Source organism: Neoarius graeffei, chromosome 2 (genome assembly GCF_027579695.1).
Source record: "Neoarius graeffei isolate fNeoGra1 chromosome 2, fNeoGra1.pri, whole genome shotgun sequence".
NCBI lineage: Eukaryota > Metazoa > Chordata > Actinopteri > Siluriformes > Ariidae > Neoarius > Neoarius graeffei.
In genome coordinates this window covers 61257720-61280377 of record NC_083570.1, presented here as the reverse complement: position 1 = coordinate 61280377, position 22658 = coordinate 61257720, and the positions used below count along the sequence as shown (strand labels likewise).

Below are 22658 nucleotides of genomic sequence, written 5' to 3'. Positions count from 1 at the left end.
GTCACTATCGCAGCTCACTAACGGAGTTAAAGGATCACGAATGGAGGCAATGACTGACTTCTTTGTCTGTTATGGAAATGATGAAGGTTACCGGTGTATCGTATTGTTGTCAATATCCATCACTCAGTGCGTTTACATGCACATAGAGAAAATCGAATTTCTGCCGTTGCTCGACTGAAATCGAAGTTCTAAATGCCATGGAAACACCTTAGCTCGGCTGAAATCGAACCGAACTGGATTTCTCGTAATCGAGCTACGCAACCTAGATTATGCGATTGTAGCCGAGCTACTTAGTGCATGTAAACCCTATCGAGATACGTAATCGAGCTGCTTACTTCAGCACTGCCCCTTCCGGAAGTGACGAGTGACGAGACCACAAGCGGGAAACACAACAGCCTCGGTCGGCATGACAACAGTAGTAGTAGCGAGCAGCAGAAGAGGTCAGGAGGAACAAGGAGAACGAACGAACACGGAACTGATAACTTTGTTTATACTCTTGAATAGCTCTTCTTCATGACGACAACCGGAAGTGTACCAACACGATGGGGCGTGTAGCGCCACCTGTGGCTCGGGTGCACAATGTACCTCACACAATAGCTCGATTTCCTTGTGTGCATGTAGGATTGGATTTCTCTGGCACCCCTGCTGGGACCCTTTGCTCGATTACCGACAGCAGCTCGATTTGGATGTGCATGTAAACGCACTGACTGACTCGCTTGGTTTCTTAAATCTTCACCATTCACTTCATTTATGTGTTCAAATCACCAGTGATGTCATTTACGTCATGTCAATGGAAGGTCCTCACAAGGATATTGAGACAAACGTACATGTGTGTGTCACTCTCTCTCTCTGCTAAATGGCTCCACGTTGCACTTTGAACTCGTTTTAACACAATCACAGCATGAAACACGGTTGATGGATTAAATCTTGACCATAAACTGTCAGATCCGACTCCACATCTGAAAAACAGCCGTCATTCTTGCTGTTCATACTAGAAGGCATCTTAAGCTTTTATTCCGGGATGCACATTTATCGTTAATGATCCAGAAATTTATTCGAAAAAGATCTTCACTCCACCGTGACTGCGAAAGTGAAAAAAGGCTGCATGGGACTTTTTTCTGAAAACAGACAAGCAATAGGATCCAACGCAGCTCTCCAGATAAGACAGAGTGCATTCAATTCTGAATAAACTGGCTGAAAACCAAGCAGTGTTTAGAAACTCGGGACATACCAAGACCAGAAAATTTGGTAAATAATCACAGAAGCTGGAAAACACCATATTTCCTCATTTTCCTGGACTGCCTTGGATTTTTTCCGCCAGAATTTAGATAAACGGTCATTAATAATGATATAAACTGCACACTGTAGGAAAAAAACGAACAAACATTTCAGATACATCAAAGATCTGAGGTTTGCCAGATGTTCGGCTTTCTTTCAACCTTTCCTGTCACGTTTCAGTCCAAACACATGAATCCTGCTGTGAAACTGGGATACTGATGAACAGTCGCATTGTTGCTTTGCTGCATCACACACTATTGCGCAGTATCCTCTCAGCAGTGACAGTGTTTAGTTTATATTTTTTATGAAAACCCCACATGGTCAGCAATGTATTACGAGTTAAACTAGCACAGGACAGGGAAAAAAAAAAAAACAAGACAAAAAAAACCCCTTTTCATGCTGCTATTATTTCCCCTCCAACAACTGTCTGGCTCGCATGCAGAATCGTGCAATATGTTGTTGGAATACTAAAGAGACGCTGAGCCAATAATTATGTATAAAACACAACGCCGGCCTCAAGGGGAGAAAACGGCGTCTGCCTGACAACTGCGTCCATAAAATTATAAGGCACTTGCAAAGAAGACTGCTGACAAGACAAAAAAATAAAATAAATTCAACACGTAAAAAAGGGACCCTGTTTTTGATCGCTGCAGCAGTTGAGAGCTGCTCGAAAGCGCTTAGAAACGTACTGCTCTGTTTTCTCACACGCTTAGACCTGATCTGATGAATGGGATCAAGCTTTTTCATCAATTCTCCATTTTTATGAGTCAATAATCGCTGGATCCATATTATAAATGTCAATAAATCAGTTTTTAATCATCAGACCATCTGATGCGTGACCAACACTAACAGTTTTTAGTTTCAAGCCAATTCCAGGTCAGAACTGTAGGTCGGGTGGAGTTTTTCAACCTCGGTTAGAGTTTTTAAACGCAGTTCATCATCTGCTGCTTGTATTAGGGAGAATTACTACATCGAGGGTCAGGATTTAGGAGGACTTTGTATTTTAAACTACTTGATGATGTAATAAGACTGGACTTGTTCATAAATTCTTAATATCTCTATCACGCCTTCCATTGCAATCGTCACTGGTTTAGTGGTTAAGGTGTTGGGTTACGACTCAGACGGTTCTGAGTTCAAATCCCGGTGAAGTGTGAAAAATTAGATTTTTTTTTTTAAGGGGAACAGAGGGCAATATATAGAGTAAATATAACAATAAAACACACATTAACGAACCTTATTCAAGACTTACAAAAGTTTTTTGTTCTAAGGTTGGAAAGTTAGGGGCGGCACGGTGGTGTAGTGGTTAGCGCTGTCGCCTCACAGCAAGAAGGTCCGGGTTCGAGCCCCGTGGCCGGCGAGGGCCTTTCTGTGTGGAGTTTGCATGTTCTCCCCGTGTCCGCGTGGGTTTCCTCCGGGTGCTCCGGTTTCCCCCACAGTCCAAAGACATGCAGGTTAGGTTAACTGGTGACTCTAAATTGAGCGTAGGTGTGAATGTGAGTGTGAATGGTTGTCTGTGTCTATGTGTCAGCCCTGTGATGACCTGGCGACTTGTCCAGGGTGTACCCCGCCTTTCGCCCGTAGTCAGCTGGGATAGGCTCCAGCTTGCCTGCGACCCTGTAGAACAGGATAAAGTGGCTACAGATAATGAGATGAGATTGGAAAGTTATAGTGTTTTGAAAGTAGCTCGAGCAAACTATTTCCGCAGTTTGAACAGCCCGCCATGATATTCATTTTATCCAATCAGAATGCACGTTCATTTTCTCTGCGTAACACTCATGACGTATGTATGTGCCCAGTTGTGTTGGCTCATTGAGGTTGGGAATAGCACGTGTGAAATACCTGTTTCTGCCTCTTGCGACGATTTCGCAAGTCCACGGGTGGCACCTATCTCATTGCAGCAAATAAATTCTGCTGGACTCGTGAGCAACTCCACGTTACATTTTCCGCACGAGCACCACGCCGTGTCACCTGCACGCAGACGCTCTGCCCCACGCTCGCCATGCCCATGGTCAGCATCAGTCTCATCCTCGCCGTCATCCGAGCTTTCTTCTCTTATTTCATCACCGGAGTCGAGAGTACCTCTCCTAGCTATTTTAAGTTCGTTTCTTAAGACAAGGATTTTTTAAGATGTTACCTTGTTGACCGTTTCGGCGAGAATCTTCCGCCTTCTTCAAAACAGTCACCAGATGTGTCCTGGAGGAGCGACCTGACAGAAGGAGGCGTGAACTACCTGTCAAATTGGGCGGGACATTCACGCCTCCGTAGCGTAACATCAGCTGATAAGGCACGTCACCACTCGACATCTGGTGACTGTTTTGAAGAAGGCGGAAGATTCTCGCCGAAACTGTCAACAAGGTAACATCTTAAAAATCCTTGTCTTAAGAAACGAACTTAAAATAGCTTTAATAGTTAGACATAATGAACTTCCACTACATAGTACCTCTCCTAGGTTCAAACTGGTACCCTTCTAAGCCACAGCCTGCTTGCAGTGTGTCTTGCGGGATCTCTTCGTATGATTCGACAGAGCTGTCGCTTTCACTTGATGCGCCCGACGCCATGATTACACGCTTCTCTCCTCTATTTCGGAGAGTTCCGCTAGTGCAGTGGGTAGCGCTGACGTCACGGTCTTTTAAAAATGGCGACTCTTGTGCAGTTTAGCATATAAAGTATTATATTTACAATTACCAAGATATTTCGTTGTTTTCTAGTATATAAATTTGATAGAATACTTAAGAATACATTACTTTGTCACATCAGCAACTGTATATATTATATTTGGTACCCCTTTAAAAAAATGCTCATTCGGGAGACAGGAATAACTGGACAGACAGACAAGAGGAAATACGAGGTAAGTGTCGGGAGAGAGGAAGTGGATGGATGAAAGAAGTGATGGAAAATCCCTTTTAAGAATCTTCGATAATCCAAAATTTTACCAAGGTTGAAAAGTATGAACCAAGTTAAAAATTTTAACCCAAAATAAATAGCCTCAATGAGGCTGTAGCTCATATCAGGCTTGTAGCACTCGAGTCCGACTCGTGCTATAATTTTAAGGACTTTTGACTTGACTTGAGCACTGATGACTCGGACTCGTGCGTTAACTGCATTCAAACTCATTAACTGGAGACGAGGACTTGGATTTTTTTTTTATTTTTTGTAACATGCCATAATAATTTGGCATAAGATATTTATATCTACATTAATTTTGTACTAGGGTGGCACGGTGGTGTAGTGGGTAGCGCTGTCACCTCACAACAAGAAGGTCCGGGTTCGAGCCCCAGGGCCAGCGAGGGCCTTTCTGTGTGGAGTTTGCATGTTCTCCCCGTGTCCGCGTGGGTTTCCTCCGGGTGCTCCGGTTTCCCCCACAGTCCAAAGACATGCAGGTTAGGCTAACTGGTGACTCTAAATTGAGCGTAGGTGTGAATGTGAGTGTGAATGGTTGTCTGTGTCTATGTGTCAGCCCTGTGATGACCTGGCGACTTGTCCAGGGTGTACCCCGCCTTTCGCCCGTAGTCAGCTGGGATAGGCTCCAGCTTGCCTGCGACCCTGTAGAACAGGATAAAGCGGCTACAGATAATGAGATGAGAATTTTGTACTAATTTTGTGCAAGAGTGTCACACCTGCGAGCCTTGATGCGTGCATCAGATAGACTCTCAGGCGCACTCCAGACAGCCCGCATGCCAAGCGAACTCTTGTACGTGCGCCATAAACGACGTGCACCTGCACAGGATTAAGGCACAATCAGTGCGTGGATATAAAAACTGAAAACACACTGACTTTGCGAAGTATTGAGTTGCATTGCTGACACATTACCGAGCCTTATTTCCTTGTTTGGTTTCCTGATCCCTGATTTCCTGTTTCTTGTCTTTGATTCTGCCGAGTCTACGATAGCCTGTTTGTGCCTCGCTTGACCTGTTGCCTGTTTTACGATTTTGCCTGCCATTCTGGACTGTTTACCCATCTCCACTTGTATTAATAAGCACACCTTCTGCACTTGCATCCATCTCCCAACCATCTCTGACCGAACACTTCACACTCCCTGATAAAGAGAAGCACATTCACCTGTTCATACGTCATGCTCAGGAACAAACTAATGTTAATGGCGCTAAAACAGCCACCGTCAAATGGTGCGGTTGGAGTCTTGGACTCGACTCGGATCAATAGTGGACTTGACTCAGACTCGACTCGAATTTTTCTTTGATGACTTGGAACACTGGGGACTCGAAACGGACTACAACACTGACTCGTACCGGCCAAGATGCCCATAAAATCGTAAATATGACAGGTGGTGCCATCATCTTGACAACTTATGCAAACCCACCTGGGGAACATTGTATGCGAGTTTGATTGAAATACAATCAATCCTGTAGGAGTGATTTTTGTAAATTGTGGACAGACGATGTGTATAAGCTCATCCAGCCTGGCCTGTGGCCAAATGAGCTAAAATCACCTAAGCTGAATTTTTTAAACCTGTAACACCTATTTAATGAACAAACCAAAATAATAATGCTCGTCCTCGCGTCACAGTGTTTCCATAAATGGCAAATACATCTGAAAACTAAGAGGAGTTCATTTTTCGGACAACACTGCAACATAATTCTCCCAAAGACAGAAGAAAATTCAAGCGAGTCTTGGGATTCATCGCTCGTGTACATGCTGATTAATGTTAACCCACTTCCCCATATTCATCCCGACAACAGAATCTCTGTCATTAGTGGAACAGAAGAAACATGGTAAGTATAACCAGTAGTAGTAGTGGCTTGTGGTCTTTTTCTTTTGGGGGGTGAACAATATACAGTGGTGCTTGAAAGTTTGTGAACCCTTTAGAATTTTCTATATTTCTGCATAAATATGACCTAAAACATCATCAGATTTTCACACAAGTCCTAAAAGTAGATAAAGAGAACCCAGTTAAACAAATGAGACAAAAATATTATACTTGGTCATTTATTTATTGAGGAAAATGATCCAATATTACATATCTGTGAGTGGCAAAAGGATGTGAACCTTTGCTTTCAGTATCTGGTGTGACCCCCTTGTGCAGCAATAACTGCAACTAAACGTTTCCGGTAACTGTTGATCAGTCCTGCACACCGGCTTGGAGGAATTTTAGCCCATTCCTCCATACAGAACAGCTTCAACTCTGGGATGTTGGTGGGTTTCCTCACATGAACTGCTCGCTTCAGGTCCTTCCACAACATTTCCATTGGATTAAGGTCAGGACTTTGACTTGGCCATTCCAAAACATTCACTTTATTCTTCTTTAACCATTCTTTGGTAGAACGACTTGTGTGCTTAGGGTCATTGTCTTGCTGCATGACCCACCTTCTCTTGAGATTCAGTTCATGGACAGATGTCCTGACATTTTCCTTTAGAATTTGCTGGTATAATTCAGAATTCATTGTTCCATCAATGATGGCAAGCCATCCTGGCCCACATGCAGCAAAACAGGCCCAAACCATGATACTACCACCACCATGTTTCACAGATGGGATAAGGTTCTTATGCTGGAATGCAGTGTTTTCCTTTCTCCAAACATAACGCTTCTCATTTAAACCAAAAAGTTCTATTTTGGTCTCATCCGTCCACAAAACATGTTTCCAATAGCCTTCTGTCTTGTCCGCATGATCTTTAGCAAACTGCAGACGAGCAGCAATGTTCTTTTTGGAGAGCAGTGGCTTTCTCCTTGCAGCCCTGCCATGCACACCATTGTTGTTCAGTGTTCTCCTGATGGTGGACTCATGAACATTAACATTAGCCAATGTGAGAGACGCCTTCAGTTGCTTAGAAGTTACCCTGGGGTCCTTTGTGACCTCGCCGATTATTACACACCTTGCTCTTGGAGTGATCTTTGTTGGTCGACCACTCCTGGGGAGGGTAACAATGGTCTTGAATTTCCTCCATTTGTACACAATCTGTCTGACTGTGGATTGGTGGAGTCCAAACTCTTTAGAGATGGTTTTGTAACCTTTTCCAGCCTGATGAGCATCAACAACGCTTTTTCTGAGGTCCTCAGAAATCTCCTTTGTTCGTGCCATGATACACTTCCACAAACATGTGTTGTGAAGATCAGACTTTGATAGATCCCTGTTCTTTAAATAAAACAGGGTGCCCACTCACACCTGATTGTCATCCCATTGATTGAAAACACCCGACTCTAATTTCACCTTCAAATTAACTGCTAATCCTAGAGGTTCACATACTTTTGCCACTCACAGATATATAATATTGGATCATTTTCCTCAATAAATAAATGACCAAGTATAATATTTTTGTCTCATTTGTTTAACTGGGTTCTCTTTATCTACTTTTAGGACTTGTGTGAAAATCTGATGATGTTTTAGGTCATATTTATGCAGAAATATAGAAAATTCTAAAGGGTTCACAAACTTTCAAGCACCACTATACATCACTAATATATTTTGAATACATTTGAATCTGAACTGTGTTTCGTCTGAATAACAAACATGGTACATACAAGAGTTGTAAATCCACTAAACTTATGGTTCGGTTGTCTGTCCTTTGGTGTAATGTGTACTTCCTTTAGACAAATCGACAACATGTGCTCAGTCTATCAACTTGCAGTTTCTCCTCCAAACATATTTCAGTGGGAAAATAATGACTGCGTCAATAATCCTCATCATTTGCTGCACGAATACTTACTAACACTAGAAAATACGACCACATTTCTCCTATACTAAACAAGCTTGGTTGGCTGACTGTCGATAATATGTTACGCCTGCACGATGTTACTATGGTTTATAAATGTTTAAATAATTTGGCACCTAACTACTTAAGTACAAGGCTTACCAAACGTTTTGACGTTCATAGGTATAATACCAGACGCAAGGATCTCTTAAATGTACCCAAGTGCCGCACTGCAACAGCGCAGCGCGCCTTTTTCTTCAGAGCCGTAAATTCTTTTCATGAATTATCACCGGAAGTAAGGAACGCGACAACACTCGCTTCCTTCAAGAGGCAAGCAAGACGAGAACTGAAAAGACGCCGATTTTAATTTTGTACATATGCGTATATTATTATTTTACATCATTTATTCTCGTACTATACAAGTTTTACGTATTATTATTGTAATTAAGGGTGTAGTTTTCTTTATTTATATTTTAACATTAAGCTTCATGTAAATTAATTCTGAAAAACCCATTTGGGAGAATTAATAAAGGTGTATTGTATTGTATCGTTCACATTCATTCGACCTGTGACCGAGTCCGTAATGTGTCTACTGGTGATGTATTACGGAAACGTCACCAAAATGGGCTGGAATGTATGAGTCCGCTGGAACTTAAAACTAGGCGACCGTGTCACTCTGTAATCACATGACATGAGTGTCACCGATTGGCTGCATGAACCGACAGCGCTGGGCTCGTTTCAGTTTGCCCACAGCCTCGCTTCATATCGTTCTGTGTGTTTTTGTACGACTACTAGTGGTGCTGTTCCACTAGGATTTTAAAAAATAGCCTCGGTGAGGCTGTAGCTCATACTGGCCAAGTAGTGCCATCATCTTGACACCTTTTATGCACGCCCACCTGGGGAACAGTGTATGTGAGTTTGATCAAAATCCGATCAATCCTGTCGCAGGAGGGAGTAGTGATTTGTGTAAATTGTGGACGGACGACGCGTGATCACGTAAACTCATCTAGCCTGACCTGCGGCCGGACGAGCTAATCACAAATAATCCTCTTTAAAATGTTTGTTAACCTCAGAAAAGATGTGGATGCCCAAAACAAAGCCTCATATTAATGTTTCCTTTACCTTTGAATGAGGTGGCATGGTGGTGTAGTGGTTAGTGCTGTCGCCTCACAGCAAGAAAGTCCGGGTTCGAGCCCCGTGGCCGGTGAGGGCCTTTCTGTGCAGAGTTTGCATGTTCTCCCCGTGTCCGCATGGGTTTCCTCCGGGTGCTCCGGTTTCCCCCACAGTCCAAAGACATGCAGGTTAGGTTAACTGGTGACTCTAAATTGACCGTAGGTGTGAATGTGGTGTGAATGGTTGTCTGTGTCTATGTGTCAGCCCTGTGATGACCTGGCGACTTGTCCAGGGTGTACCCCGCCTTTCTGACCTGGCGACTTGTCCAGGGTGTACCCCGCCTTTCACCCGTAGTCAGCTGGGATAGGCTCCAGCTTGCCTGCGACCCTGTAGAACAGGATAAAGCGGCTACAGATAATGAGATGAGATGAGACCTTTGAATGATAGTGAGGGCTTAGCCCTGCTACCTCGTCAATAACACTAGGTTCACACTGCAGGCTGAAGTGACTCAAATCCGATTTTTTCGCCCATATGTGACCTGTATCCGATCTTTTATTGACAATATGAACGACACAGATCCGATTTTTTCAAATCCGACCCAGGCCGTTTGGATATGTGGTCCTAATTCCGATTCCTATCCGCTCTTTTCATATGCGACTTCAGTCTGAACCGCCAGGTCGCATTCATCCGACTTACACGTCATCAACAAGCCACAAACGTCACTATTCTGCGCTGAAGTAGGCGGCGGGTCTCTCAAAAAAAGTTACAACAACATGGCTTTGATGTTCCTTTGAATGGAGGTTGCAGTCACTACCCCGCAGAACGCCTGAGCCAAAACCCTTGCCCTCTTCCTTCTCAACCTCCTCCTTAACATCAGGCTATTGTGTATGTTCTGGCTCCGTCGCAACAACTGCATCATCGCCAGGTACTCCATGCTGGCTACTGTCATACACAGGAAACTTTAGGTTACTTCCGTAAACACTGGCCATGCTCACTGCGTGTGACGTCGTCGTATCCTGCAATGCGCATGCGGAACACTTTTAGGTCGCTTTTTGTTCATACCAAGGATCACATACAAGTCGCATATATTTGTTAATGTGAACGACTTCACAAAAAAATCGGATTTCACAAAAAAATCGGAATTGAGCATTAAGCCTTGCAGTGTGAACGTAGTGTAAGAGCTACGTTTGGAAAGAGCTCAGAACGACAATCAGCAATGAGGCTCAAGTGGCGTTTTGAGTTAGAGTGGTCTCGACCCATCTCGATATTGGACGCTTGAATTCTGTATCAGGTTTATTCTTTAAAAAAAACAAAAACAAAAAACTAATATTTGGTTGTTTGTGAAAGCTCCTACTGCTTATCTGCCAGTAAACCATCCAGATAAGTCTTCATTTTATACTGTAATTCTCGAATAATTGTATTTTTTTTATCCTTTATTTAACCAGGGTAAATCACATTGAGACGGAAGTGAGCCCTGGCCAAGAAAGGGCAGCACCTAGCCAGAATATAAAACATACAAACGCAACACAACGTACAAAAGAAATAAGGAGGTAAACAAAATAAGGAAAATATAATAATAATAATAATCTAAGAGCATTCACAGGGATAGTTTAGAGTGTTTGCAAGACAAAGTTTAAAATCAGAAAGTGGAATGAGTACATCAAGTTTTAACCGTTTCTGAAGTGATGACGGGGCATTGAACCGAAAAGCTGTTTTACCAAATTCAGATTTGACAGTTGGTACATTAAAAAGGATGATATTATGAATATGAACTTAATATGAATTAAGAATGTTTGAAAGTTTTTTTTTTTTTTGAGAAACGTTGGATTTGTTCAACTGGCCGAGTCCCCGATACAAAAAAAGTCACTAAAAGGCAAAGAAATATAAACGCAGCTTTAAATCGACCCCAAAACATCACTGTACTCACCTTTTCACTTTTTATTTTCTTCATGTTCCTACAGTCGGTGTTCTCCATCTCCTCAGGTTCACTTTTAATAGTCAAAGGAGGAACTATTCCAGCAGCATCGATGGCAATATTCCCAATTTGTTCAGCACAAGTTAGGTCTGAGTTCTGCCTTCCTTCAAACGGGGTATTGCGGGATGGTCCTAAGGTTAAAACTGGAGCTGCTGTGTCCTTTTCTGTCGTCACATTTCCAGTCGCTACTCCTTCAGTTTTGTCCTTTTTATTTTTCCCAGTTCCTCCTTCTTTGTCCTTCTTTCCACTTGGAACATTGCGAGAGGTCTTGGTACCTTTATCTGCACCTTTGGCTAATGCTCCTGTCGCTGTGCCCGTAGCTGGCCCTGTACCCTCGCTCTGGGTCCGCACCTGCGACTCTTTCTTGGCCCCATCTGGAGTTGAGGACTTGTTAGAATCCTTTGAGTTTTTATTACGCTTTGACTTCGTCTTCCCATCCTTGCCCTGAGCAGGCACAGGGCTTACGAATTTGATATTGTCCGGTAAAGCAGCTACCGCGCTGGGGGGTGCAGCCATTCCGCCCCCGTCTTTAGTGGCAGACATCTCAAGCTTATCCTTCTCTAGGTCGGCGTCAAGGTCGATGATCAGATTGCCAACTCCAATGTCCCATTCATCTCCGCTGTCGTAAGTGTCCACCGCATTCGAGTCCACACCTTTCCCGCCTGCAGTGCCACTACTTAGGGACATCTTATTGCCAACGGCCCAAGCGTGCCGGAGTGGGGTCTGACCTTCTCAGACGTTCTGGGGCAGTACGAAATACTGTTACGCTAGCCTCAGGGTTGTCTTCGGTTTCCACTTCCCAAATGCCCACATTTTTGCCCTGGAAAAAAATATTGCAGAATCAAATTAGAAGTATTTTTGTAAAAAAAAAAAAACTAATTTTTTTTTTAAAAAGTGTATATTTACATGGATTCTTCATTTGAAGAAATTTATAAATCAGAAGAAATTCATGTATGAGGAAACAAAACCTTTACATTTATCTAACTGATTTTCTTCAATAGTGATAGTTTGGTTTTTAAAGGGGAACTGAAGTCATGTTTAAACTTGCTTTATTTCTTAATTAACGTTCTTCAATTACGTTTTCGGTTTTAGTAACCTTATATCGTGACTCGCATTGGCAACTAATTGCAATTAAATATTATACTTATCGGCCTATTCGGTTTTTAGCCGTGTTGAATTTAGTTCGTTTGGTCCACAGCAGGCGTCGCTTATCCGCGCGATCTTCACGAGACTTGTGCGAGACTTCGAAACGTGAAGTGTCAGCGCCGCCATTTTGAAATCCAACGAAATATTGCACAAAAACGAGTTGAAATGACGATTACTGCCTACTTTTTTCAAACTTCTCTGATTGCTATCAAAACAAACAAAACTTCCGGCTTGATTACATCAGCATTCGAAAGAGGGCGCGCGCGTCTTTTGACAACGTTGGCAGATGTCGGTCGCTTTGATTTGCGCTGTACGTTTTACTTCCGTCCTACGATGTCTCGCACAGGTCTCAATGCATCTCGTTTACAGCCATTGCTTTGACATACGGACTGATATATTACAGAGCATATTTCAAACACTCATAACTTGCTATAGCAGCGACAAAATAGCGATCAAAAGTGCATTCCGATATTTAATAACATGAGAAATAGAATTTTGATGATAAAAAAATGTTGCCTTCAGTTCCCCTTTAATGCTTGACACCTATTTTAGAACTGACACGCAGACGTGACGATGCCATCAAAAATCCACTTGAGGTAGATTTGAAGATAAAGCCAGCTTTTACTTTTTCACGTAGCTCACCAGCAACATTCTCCCCACATTCCTATTTCCAAGGCCTAACAGAAAGCGTTTTGGTGTTTCGACTCGAGGGCTTGTATGGAACGTCTGTCTTATTGACTGCTGTGCAGCGTCACCATCTCGGATGCCGTTTAGGGAAAAAAAGCATCTAGAAAAAAACCCGTCACCACACAATCTGATGTAATCACAGGCTGAAATGAACAGGCACGTTTACTCCAAGCACCCTGTGCTGGCAGTGACTCACAGTGCAGTCGGAATCACCTGGAAGGCTACGGAGGAACCCGTGTCCTCAGAGCATTACTGCGCTCACTGCTTGGTCATGATAATAATAATAACAATAATGTTTAAACACAACACTGGAGTAAATTCCTATACTGAAAAGCAACAGTCAGGAGTCTGATCATCAGTGCTTGGCATGGCTTCTCCTGCTGCGTCCTTTACACGTGTACTCCGGACCCAAGATGTAAAACACAATATTCTCAAGACTTCTTCAAACAAATGAGAGTGAGAAAGCCAAATCCTGCGTGATCTGTTATTACAACTGAAATCACCAACAACAGCTCTTTCAGTTACTGATATATTAAAGTTCAATCCAAGATATCTGATAAAACGTATTTAGTTGGCGAATTGGCTAGTTCGTACTAGTGATAAAGAACCATCAGTAGGTCAAACGCTAATTGAGTTATGAAATTGCTTGAAATGACTCATACAGGAATCGGATTCATACTAATCTGATTAACGGCATCAAACGCTTCTATTTCTGTTAATCACACAAAAATAATCTTGAAATCAGGAAGCTGGAGGCTGACACCATACACTGTACGAAACCAGAACCGTAGCTTATTTTGACAACACATTTATTTGAGCAGCTTGAACAATATTGGACTTTCCATTTGATTAATACACAAAGAAAAACAGGCTTCATGTTAACACATCACCTCAGGTTTATAGGTCAATTTTCATTAAAATGGTTCAGCTGTTTATACATTATATATGATATAAAAAGTGTACGGGCGGCACGGTGGTGTAGTGGTTAGCGCTGTCGCCTCACAGCAAGAAGGTCCGGGTTCGAGCCCCGTGGCCGGCGAGGGCCTTTCTGTGCGGAGTTTGCATGTTCTCCCCGTGTCCGCGTGGGTTTCCTCCGGGTGCTCCGGTTTCCCCCACAGTCCAAAGACATGCAGGTTAGGTTAACTGGTGACTCTAAATTGAGCGTAGGTGTGAATGTGAATGGTTGTCTGTGTCTATGTGTCAGCCCTGTGATGACCTGGCGACTTGTCCAGGGTGTACCCCGCCTTTCGCCCGTAGTCAGCTGGGATAGGCTCCAGCTCGCCTGCGACCCTGTAGAACAGGATAAAGCGGCTACAGATAATGAGATGAGATAAAAAGTGTACACACTCCGTTAAAATGATAGGTTTTTCTGATGTAAAAAAATGAGACCACGATAAATAATTTGAAAACTTTTCCCTCCTTTAATGTGACCTATAACCTGTAAAATTCAATTGAAAAACAAACAAATCTGTTAGGGGGACAAACATAAATATAAAACGTACAATAAGCTGGTTGCATAAGTGTGCCCACCCTTAAACTAATACTTTGTTGAAGCACCTTTTGATTTAATTACAGCATTCAGTCTTTTTGGGGTTGGAGTCTATCAGCCTGCCACATCTAGACTTGGCAATATTTGCCCACTCTTCCTTGCAAAAGCGCTCCAAATCTGTCAGATGGCGAGGGCATCTCTTGTGCACAGCCCTCTTCAGGTCACCCCACAGGTTTCCAATTGGATTTAGGTCTGGGCTCTGGCTGGGCCATTCCAAAACTTTAATTTTCTTCTGGTGGAGCCATTCTTTTGTTGATTTTGATGCATGCTTGGGGTCATTGTCGTGCTGAAAGATGAAATTCCTCTTCAGCTTCAGCTTTCTAGCAGACACCTGAAGGTTTTGGGGCAGAATTAACTGGTATTTAGAACTGTTCATAATTCCCTCCACCTTGACTAAAGCCCCTGTTCCAGCTGAAGAAAAACAACCCCAAAATATGATGCTGCCACCACCATGCTTCACCGTGGGGATGGTGTTCTTTTGGTACAAACATATCTTTTGGAATTGTGGCCAAAAAGTTCAACCTTGGTTTCATCAGACCAAAACACATTTTCCCACATGCTTTTGGGAGAGTTGATGTATTTTTTTGCAAAATTTATCTGGGCCTGGATGTTTTTCTTTGACCCTACCTCATAGTCCAGACATACGGAGAATACGGGAGATTGTCACATGTAGTACACAACCAGTACTTGCCAGAAATTCCTGCAGCTCCTTCAGTGTTGCTGTAGGCCTCTCGGCAGCCTCCCTGACCAGTTTTCATCTGTCTTTTCATCAATTTTGGAGGGACGTCCAGTTCTTGGTAATGTCACTGTTGTCCCATATTTTCTCCACTTCTTGATGACGGTCTTCACTGTGCTCCATGGTATATCTAATGCCGTGGAAATGCTTTTGTACCCTTCTCCTGACTGATACCTTTCAACAATGAGATGATGCTTTGTAAGCTCTCTGTGAACCCTGGCTTTTGCTGGAGGATGCAACTGAGTAAATGTCTGAACTTTATTTGGGGTTAATCAGAGTCATTTTAATTGATGGCAGGTATGAACTCCAAAAGACTGAATGCTGTAATTAAATCAAAAGGCACTTCGACAAAGTATTAGTTTAAGGGTGTGCACACTTATGCAACCCGCTTATTGTACGTTTTATATTTATGTTTGTCCCCCTAACAGATTTGTTTGTTTTTCAATTGAATTGTACAGGTTGTAGGTCACATTAAAGGTGGGAAAGGTTTTGAAATTAATTATTGTGGTCTCTTTTTTTTTTAGATCAGAAAAACCTATCATTTTAATGGGGTGTGTACATTTTATATCCACCGTGTAATATATAAATATTGTTATAATATTGCACGTTGGAGCGCACGACGTCACACATTGGAGCTCATGCGAAGGTCCAATGACAAAACGTTTCTGTTGTGCATGCGTAGAATCATTTCTGTGTCAGCGGGGAAAAAGAGAAGGTGGGGTTAATTCAGTGCTCGGTTTAAGCATGACATAAATAAACTGAAACTAAAGACGCGCTGAACATCCGAAATGCTACCAAAACTTCATTATATTTTCTTCACGTATATTTACAAGAGAAAAACATACCAATGGACATCGAAAAACTGGAAAAGAGACACGTCGGAGATGTAAAACTTCCACACTAGCGAGTGATTGTGACGATTTGTAAATAAACATGGCAATGAGGTTTGCTTCATTAAATGCGGAAGATTTAAAGTGGAAGATTAAAAGCAGAAGATATATTTTGAAAGTGAAACAAGCGCTAGACACTCAAAAGCCTACCAAAACTTCCCTCGATATTCTTCTCATCTCATTATCTGTAGCCGCTTTATCCTGTTCTACAGGGTCGCAGGCAAGCTGGAGCCTATCCCAGCTGACTACGGGCGAAAGGCGGGGTACACCCTGGATAAGTCGCCAGGTCATCACAGGGCCGACACATAGACACAGACAACCATTCACACTCACATTCACACCTACGCTCAATTTAGAGCCACCAGTTAACCTAACCTGCATGTCTTTGGACTGTGGGGGAAACCGGAGCACCCGGAGGAAACCCACGCGGACATGGGGAGAACATGCAAACTCCACACAGAAAGGCCCTCGCCAGCCACGGGGCTCGAACCCGGACCTTCTTGCTGTGAGGTGACAGCGCTAACCACTACACCACCGTGCCACCCCCTCGATATTCTTCATGCATTTAATCTTCCACATTAAATACATGGAAAAGCGACACGTCAGAGATGTAAAGCTTCCGCACTCGCGAGTGACTGACAGTTTGTACCCAAAAATGGCTGTGAGGTTTGCTTCATTCAAAGCAGAAGAGATTTTTTTTTTAAAGAGAAAGACGTGCTGAACACCCAAAAGTCTGTAAAAACTTCACTGGATATTCTTCACACATATTTACAAGAGAAAAACACGCCAATGGACATTGAAAAACTGGAAGAGAGAGCAATAGTGGAAATATTGTCCAAGTTCTACCTGGAGGTGAGGAAAAGTGACAGAGACTTTTACAAGAGGACTTCACTCAGCAAAGCCCTTTTGTTTTGAACAACTGCAATGTAACAATTAACTATTACCAAAAGTCACTGTGAACTTGAACTGTCTACCTGGATATAGCTTGAATATAAGTTGGGTTGTTGTTCAGGCTTTTTGGACTTGTACCATTTTTATTGTTAGAACTTTAACTTTGTACATGTACACTGGATCGACAGAACATTGAAAGTTACCCCCGTTCTTAACTTTTTGTAAAATCTATAATTGTTCCATTGAATGTGTATAATAATAATAATAAGCTTTTTTCGTGGTATATCAGATATATTCCATTCAGCTAGCATGATATTGAATTCGTCTTCGACTTGTTCAGTACCATGCTAGCTAAATGGAATATATCTGACAGACCACTCAACGCCAGCCAATATTATTTAAATATGCCAGTCAGATCCGCGATGTATTTTGCTTGGAAAATGCGAGTTTTACAACATGTGAAGATAAGCTTCATATCTTCAAGCCAATGTGTGATTTTCTTTTATTATATAGACACATTCACAAACAAAAGTACCCAAATTTATCAAATAAATAAATAAAAAAATTCATCGATATTCTCACAAGTGACCTATAGAGAATTAGGTCACGGTTTTGGTTCTCCATGTCCTGGATGTAGCACGTATGAAAAATAGGAGTGCCGTATTTCCCAGTAAAACACTTGTCATATTTTAATTTATTTTCATATGGGTGTTTTTGGTTTTTGAAATTTCTTTTTTCAAAACGCAAAAACACACTCTGAAAAGTAAGAAACACTGGAAAGTTCATGATATCAATTTATTCCATTCAAATTCAACCCTTTTTAATTGATGTGCCATTTATCACACATTTGTGAAATAGTGCGTTTGAATTCAGAAAAGCAACGCTCTTCATTAGCCAACATTTTATTTTTAATTACTGGAATTTAGTGACTAAACTGACCGGGCGAGTGCATTACAATACTTTATCTACTTTCAGACTCATTATATTAATTGCGCTGTGAAGAGTACGCACCTCCTCTCCTCAGCTTTGGACTCACTTCACAGGAAGTGAATCAAATCAGTCTACCAGCTACTGAACGCTGGACAGGGAGCAATGCAAGATGATCAATATTAAATATCAAAATGCAATTCGGTGCCAAAATTCAATTCCAAGGAGGGAAGATTACTTTAATCCACTGAAGGCAATTACACGTTTAATAATGCAAAAGCTTTCGAATGCAAATGACTGCTCGGTGGTATGGGGGCTTATAGGACACGCTGACTGAACAGCCCAATCCAGATAACTGCACTTCACACTGGGGCTCAGCGCAAACCAGACCAGCCCCATACTGGGGACAGACTTTTACAATGCTTTACTAATGTACATTCACCACGGGCGGCACGGAGGTGTAGTGGTTAGCACTGTCGCCTCACAGCAAGAAGGTTCCGGGTTCGAACCCAGCAGCTGGCGAGGGCCTCTCTGTGTGGAGTTTGCATGTTCTCCCCGTGTCTGCGTGGGTTTCCTCCGGGTGCTCCGGTTTCAGTTAGGTTGATGTGGGGCGGCCTTGGGCTGAGGTGCCCTTGAGCGAGGTACCTGACCCCTGACTGCTCCCCGGGCGCTCTGGTGTGGCTGCCCACTGCTCTGAGTGTGTGTGTGTGTTCACTGCTTCAGATGGGTTAAATGCAGAGGATGAATTTCACTGTGCTTGAAGTGTGCATGTGACGATTAAAGGTTTCTTCTTAAAAACAAGATGGTGTTCCTTTGCCTGATATTCGCTTAACCATCAAACTAATGCCTGTGTGTCTAATCCACAGATTAACGGGTGCTGTATGTGGAACTGATCGGCAAGAAACTGATGTCCACTTCACCCTGAGTACCTTCAGGTCCCACTGATGCCAATCTTGAGCAAATCCAGAAATATATCTCCAATAAAAAAGTTACAACTGCACCCTTTGGCCAGTAGAAAAAGCAGCCATCACTAACTTTCTCCTGCTTAGACTTCTGGTGCTGTGGAAAAAACTACAGCACCAGTCAGTCAAAAGTTTGGAACCACCTTCTAATTCAAAGGTAAAAGACACTTCATGTCTTAAAGTGCATATCACGGGTAAATTCAGGAGCAAGATCAATGTAATTCTCTTATTTTATATTAAACTTTGGTCAAATATCTGTAACATTCTGCATTCTCTGCCATTTTTTTACCTTGCGCAATACCAGAAAAATTCAGTTGAAATCGAGCCATTTGAGGCGAATTGGTCCGCCTCTGAAAAAACTTGGCATTTGGATTTCCCGGCAAACATTGATTTTCGTGACGTCGCGTGCGGGACGCCTCCCTCTGAATCCTACGTCAGCGCTGGTTTGTTTATGAGAAAACGACCTGGTGGTTTTCTGCAAATTTCTTCAATGTTATCACATAATTATTAAAATGGTTAACAGATGTATCGTAGGAGGGTGTAGCAACACCAATCTTGATGGGATTAGTGCTCATCGTTTCCCAAAAGACCGGACAATGAGAGAGAAATGGGAGCGCTTGGTCTACACAGGCTGTGCACTGAAACCGTGCAGAGCTCGCGCAGCCTGCTGGCGCTTCCGCAGATAACGTCACGAATCTGGCTCCAGACTCCCTTGGGATTTTTCCAGACGCGTTTTGTTATTTTATTTTTTTCTGCTGTAGACAGATGGCCTTGTGCAAAATTACCCTTCTGGATGAGTGTGTAAAGGGGCATTCTTTCATATTAAAAAAAAAACCCACGAAATTGGACCAGAATATGCACTTTAAAATAATGATGGATGTCGTTTCTCTTTACTTTGTTGAGCAGTTCTGGACATAATATGGATTACTACAGTTGTGGAATAGGGCTATTTACTGTATTATTATTATTATTAGGGCCCGAGCCCTATGGGCGAAGGCCCTATTGTTCTTGTAAGAGTTCACTATTATTATTCTTCCGTCTTCTTCTTCTTCTTCTTCTTCCGTCTTCTTCTTCTTCTTTATTTTTCTCCTCTGTTGGGCCATTTTCGGGGCGCTTGCCATGGGCGAAAACGCACGAAATTTGGCACCAGTTCCGAGAATTGCCACCGCTACTCAGAACCAGAAGCCCAAACTTGGCCGGAGCTCAGGGCCTCTATAGCGCCCCCTAAGTCGTTGTGATTTTGGCCTCCCGCATTAAGGTGCCTGGGTGCCATGTAGTTTGTAATAGTGGCATGCCATTTGGTACGCATATGTATCTCACTAAGCCGGACAAAAATCTAATGCCAATGCATTAGCCACGCCCAACAGGAAGTGAGGTACTTTCACTTTTGTGCGAAATGCATGGCCTCGAAGACGGCGCAACTCCTCCTAGACCGTTCATAGGAATGTCACCAAAATTGATACACATCATCTACAGACATGGCTGACAAAAGTTACTAAATACGTTTCACGTAGGATAAACCGTTCCGAAGTTATGTCAATCAATTTTCGATGCAAAATTTTACATGCTTAAAAATTCATAACAAATCTTCTGATTGCTCAAAACTGCTCATACTTCACAAGCAAATCACTCATTGGGCTTCTGACATGTTACCCAATTTCTGTGATATTTCGCCACTGGGGGCGCTATTTTTGGGCAAAAATTCCAATCTTTCCTCAAATTTGGTCAAACTTCACGGCCACCCTCTTACTACCTCCCATGTCATGTATACCACGTTTTGGAAATTTTCGTCCATGGGGGGCGCTGTTTTTGGCCGATGCAATTGCTCCAAAACGGGTTTTTGGTTAATAATTCCATAATGCTTTTCCTTCACACCACTACCTTGTGACAGTACGTTGCTGTTGTAGACACTTATTTTTCCAACTCATAATCGCTCATGTACAGCATAGCGCCACCTACTGACATGGGAAAAACCAAAAAATTTATTCTTCAAAAATCTATATCTCATCTTCTATTTACTCAATTGTCATCAAACTTCATACGCAAACTCTTCATAGCTCACCTGACGTCTACGCCAAATTTTGTGCACTTTCGCCCCTGGGGGTGCTGGTTATGGCAAAAATGATATTGCAGCTTCTGATTTGTCAAACTTGCCAAGCAAACTCTTTACAAGACCCTTATTGGGGCGCTTGCTATGGTCGACAACGCACGAAATTTGGCTCCTTTTTCTTAGACTGCCACCGCTACTGAGAACCAGAAGCCCAGATCCAGGCGGGCCTCAGGGCCTCTATAGCGCCCCCTAACTCGTTGTGATTTTGGCCTACCGCATTAAGGTGCCTGGTTGCCATGTAGTTTGTAGTAGTGGCATGCCATTTGGTACGCATATTTATCTCACTAAGCCGGACAAAAATGTAATGCCAATGCATTAGCCACGCCCAACAGGAAGTGAGGTAATTTCACTTTTGTGCGAAATGCATGGCCACGAAGACGGCGCAACTCCTCCTAGACCGTTCATAGGACTGTCACCAAAATTGATACACATCATCTACAGATATGGCTGACAAAAGTTACTAAATAGGTTTCACGTAGCATAAACCGTTCAGAAGTTATACGTCAATCAATTTTCAATGCAACATTTTACATGCTTAAAAATTCATAACAAATCTTCTACTTGCTCAAAACTGCTCATACTTCACACGCAGATCACTCATTGGGCTTCTGACATGTTACCCACTTTCTGTGATATTTCGCCACTGGGGGCGCTATTTTTGGGCAAAAATTCCAGTCTTTCCTCAAATTTGGTCAAACTTCACGGCCACCCTCTTCCTACCTCCCATGTCATGTATACCACGTTTTGGAAATTTTCGTCCATGGGGGGCGCTGTTTTTGGCCGACGCAATTGCTCCAGAACGGGTTTTTGGTAAATAATTCCATAATGCTTTTCCTTCACACCACTACCTTGTGATAGTGCGTTGCTGTTGTAGACACTTATTTTTCCAACTCATAATCGCTCATGTACAGCATAGCGCCACCTACTGACATGGGAAAAACCAAAAATTTTATTCTTCAAAAATCTATATCTCATCTTCTATTTACTCAATTGTCATCAAACTTCATATGCAAACTCTTCATAGCTCACCTGACATGTACGCCTAATTTTGTGCACTTTCGCCCCTGGGGGTGCTGGTTATGGCAGAAATGATATTGCAGCTTCTGATTTGTCAAACTTGGCAAGCAAACTCTTTACAAGACCCGTATTAGGGCGCTATTATTATTAGGGCCCGAGCACCGTACAGTGCGAGACCCTATCGTTGCCATGTGTCCAATTCTGTTCTTTGTCGCCATTGCGGGAGTAATGTCTCTTGCCGAAGAAGCTGTGGAAGGTATTTCGCGGGGACGCATGCCCCCGCCCCCCTTGGCCGCTGGCGCGAGGGCCCGTCGAGGCCGCTTGCGGCTTTAATTATTATTATTATTATTATTATTTACATTGGGGCGGCAGGGTGGTGTAGTGGTTAGCACTGTCGCCTCATATCAAGAAGGTTCTGGGTTCAAGCCCAGTGGCCGGCAAGGGCCTTTCTGTGTGGAGTTTGCATGTTCTCCCCGTGTCTGTGTGGGTTTCCTCTGGTTTCCCCCACAGTCCAAAGACATGCAGGTTAGGTTAACATGGGGTGGCCTTGGGCTGAAGTGCCCTTGAGCAAGGCACCGAACCCACAACTGCTCCCTAGGCGCTGTAGTGTGGCTGCCCACTGCTCTGGGTATGTGTGTGTGTTCACTGCTTCAGATGGGTTAAACGCAGAGAAGAATTTCCCAAGTGTACATCTCATCTCATCTCATTATCTCTAGCCGCTTTATCCTTCTA

The 22658-nt window shown here is 42.9% G+C and overlaps 1 protein-coding gene across 2 annotated transcripts in view; it reads right to left on the bottom strand.

The window, feature by feature from the left end:
- Nucleotides 1-22658, bottom strand: part of znf609a (zinc finger protein 609a) — a 341741-nt gene that overhangs the window by 156347 nt on the left and 162736 nt on the right. For both annotated transcript variants that reach the window (XM_060914586.1, XM_060914585.1), the window contains exon 2: nt 10964-11831. In XM_060914586.1, the coding sequence (XP_060770569.1) occupies nt 10964-11698 (735 nt within the window). In that variant the 5' untranslated portion in view covers nt 11699-11831. The remainder of the gene's footprint in view (nt 1-10963; nt 11832-22658) is intronic.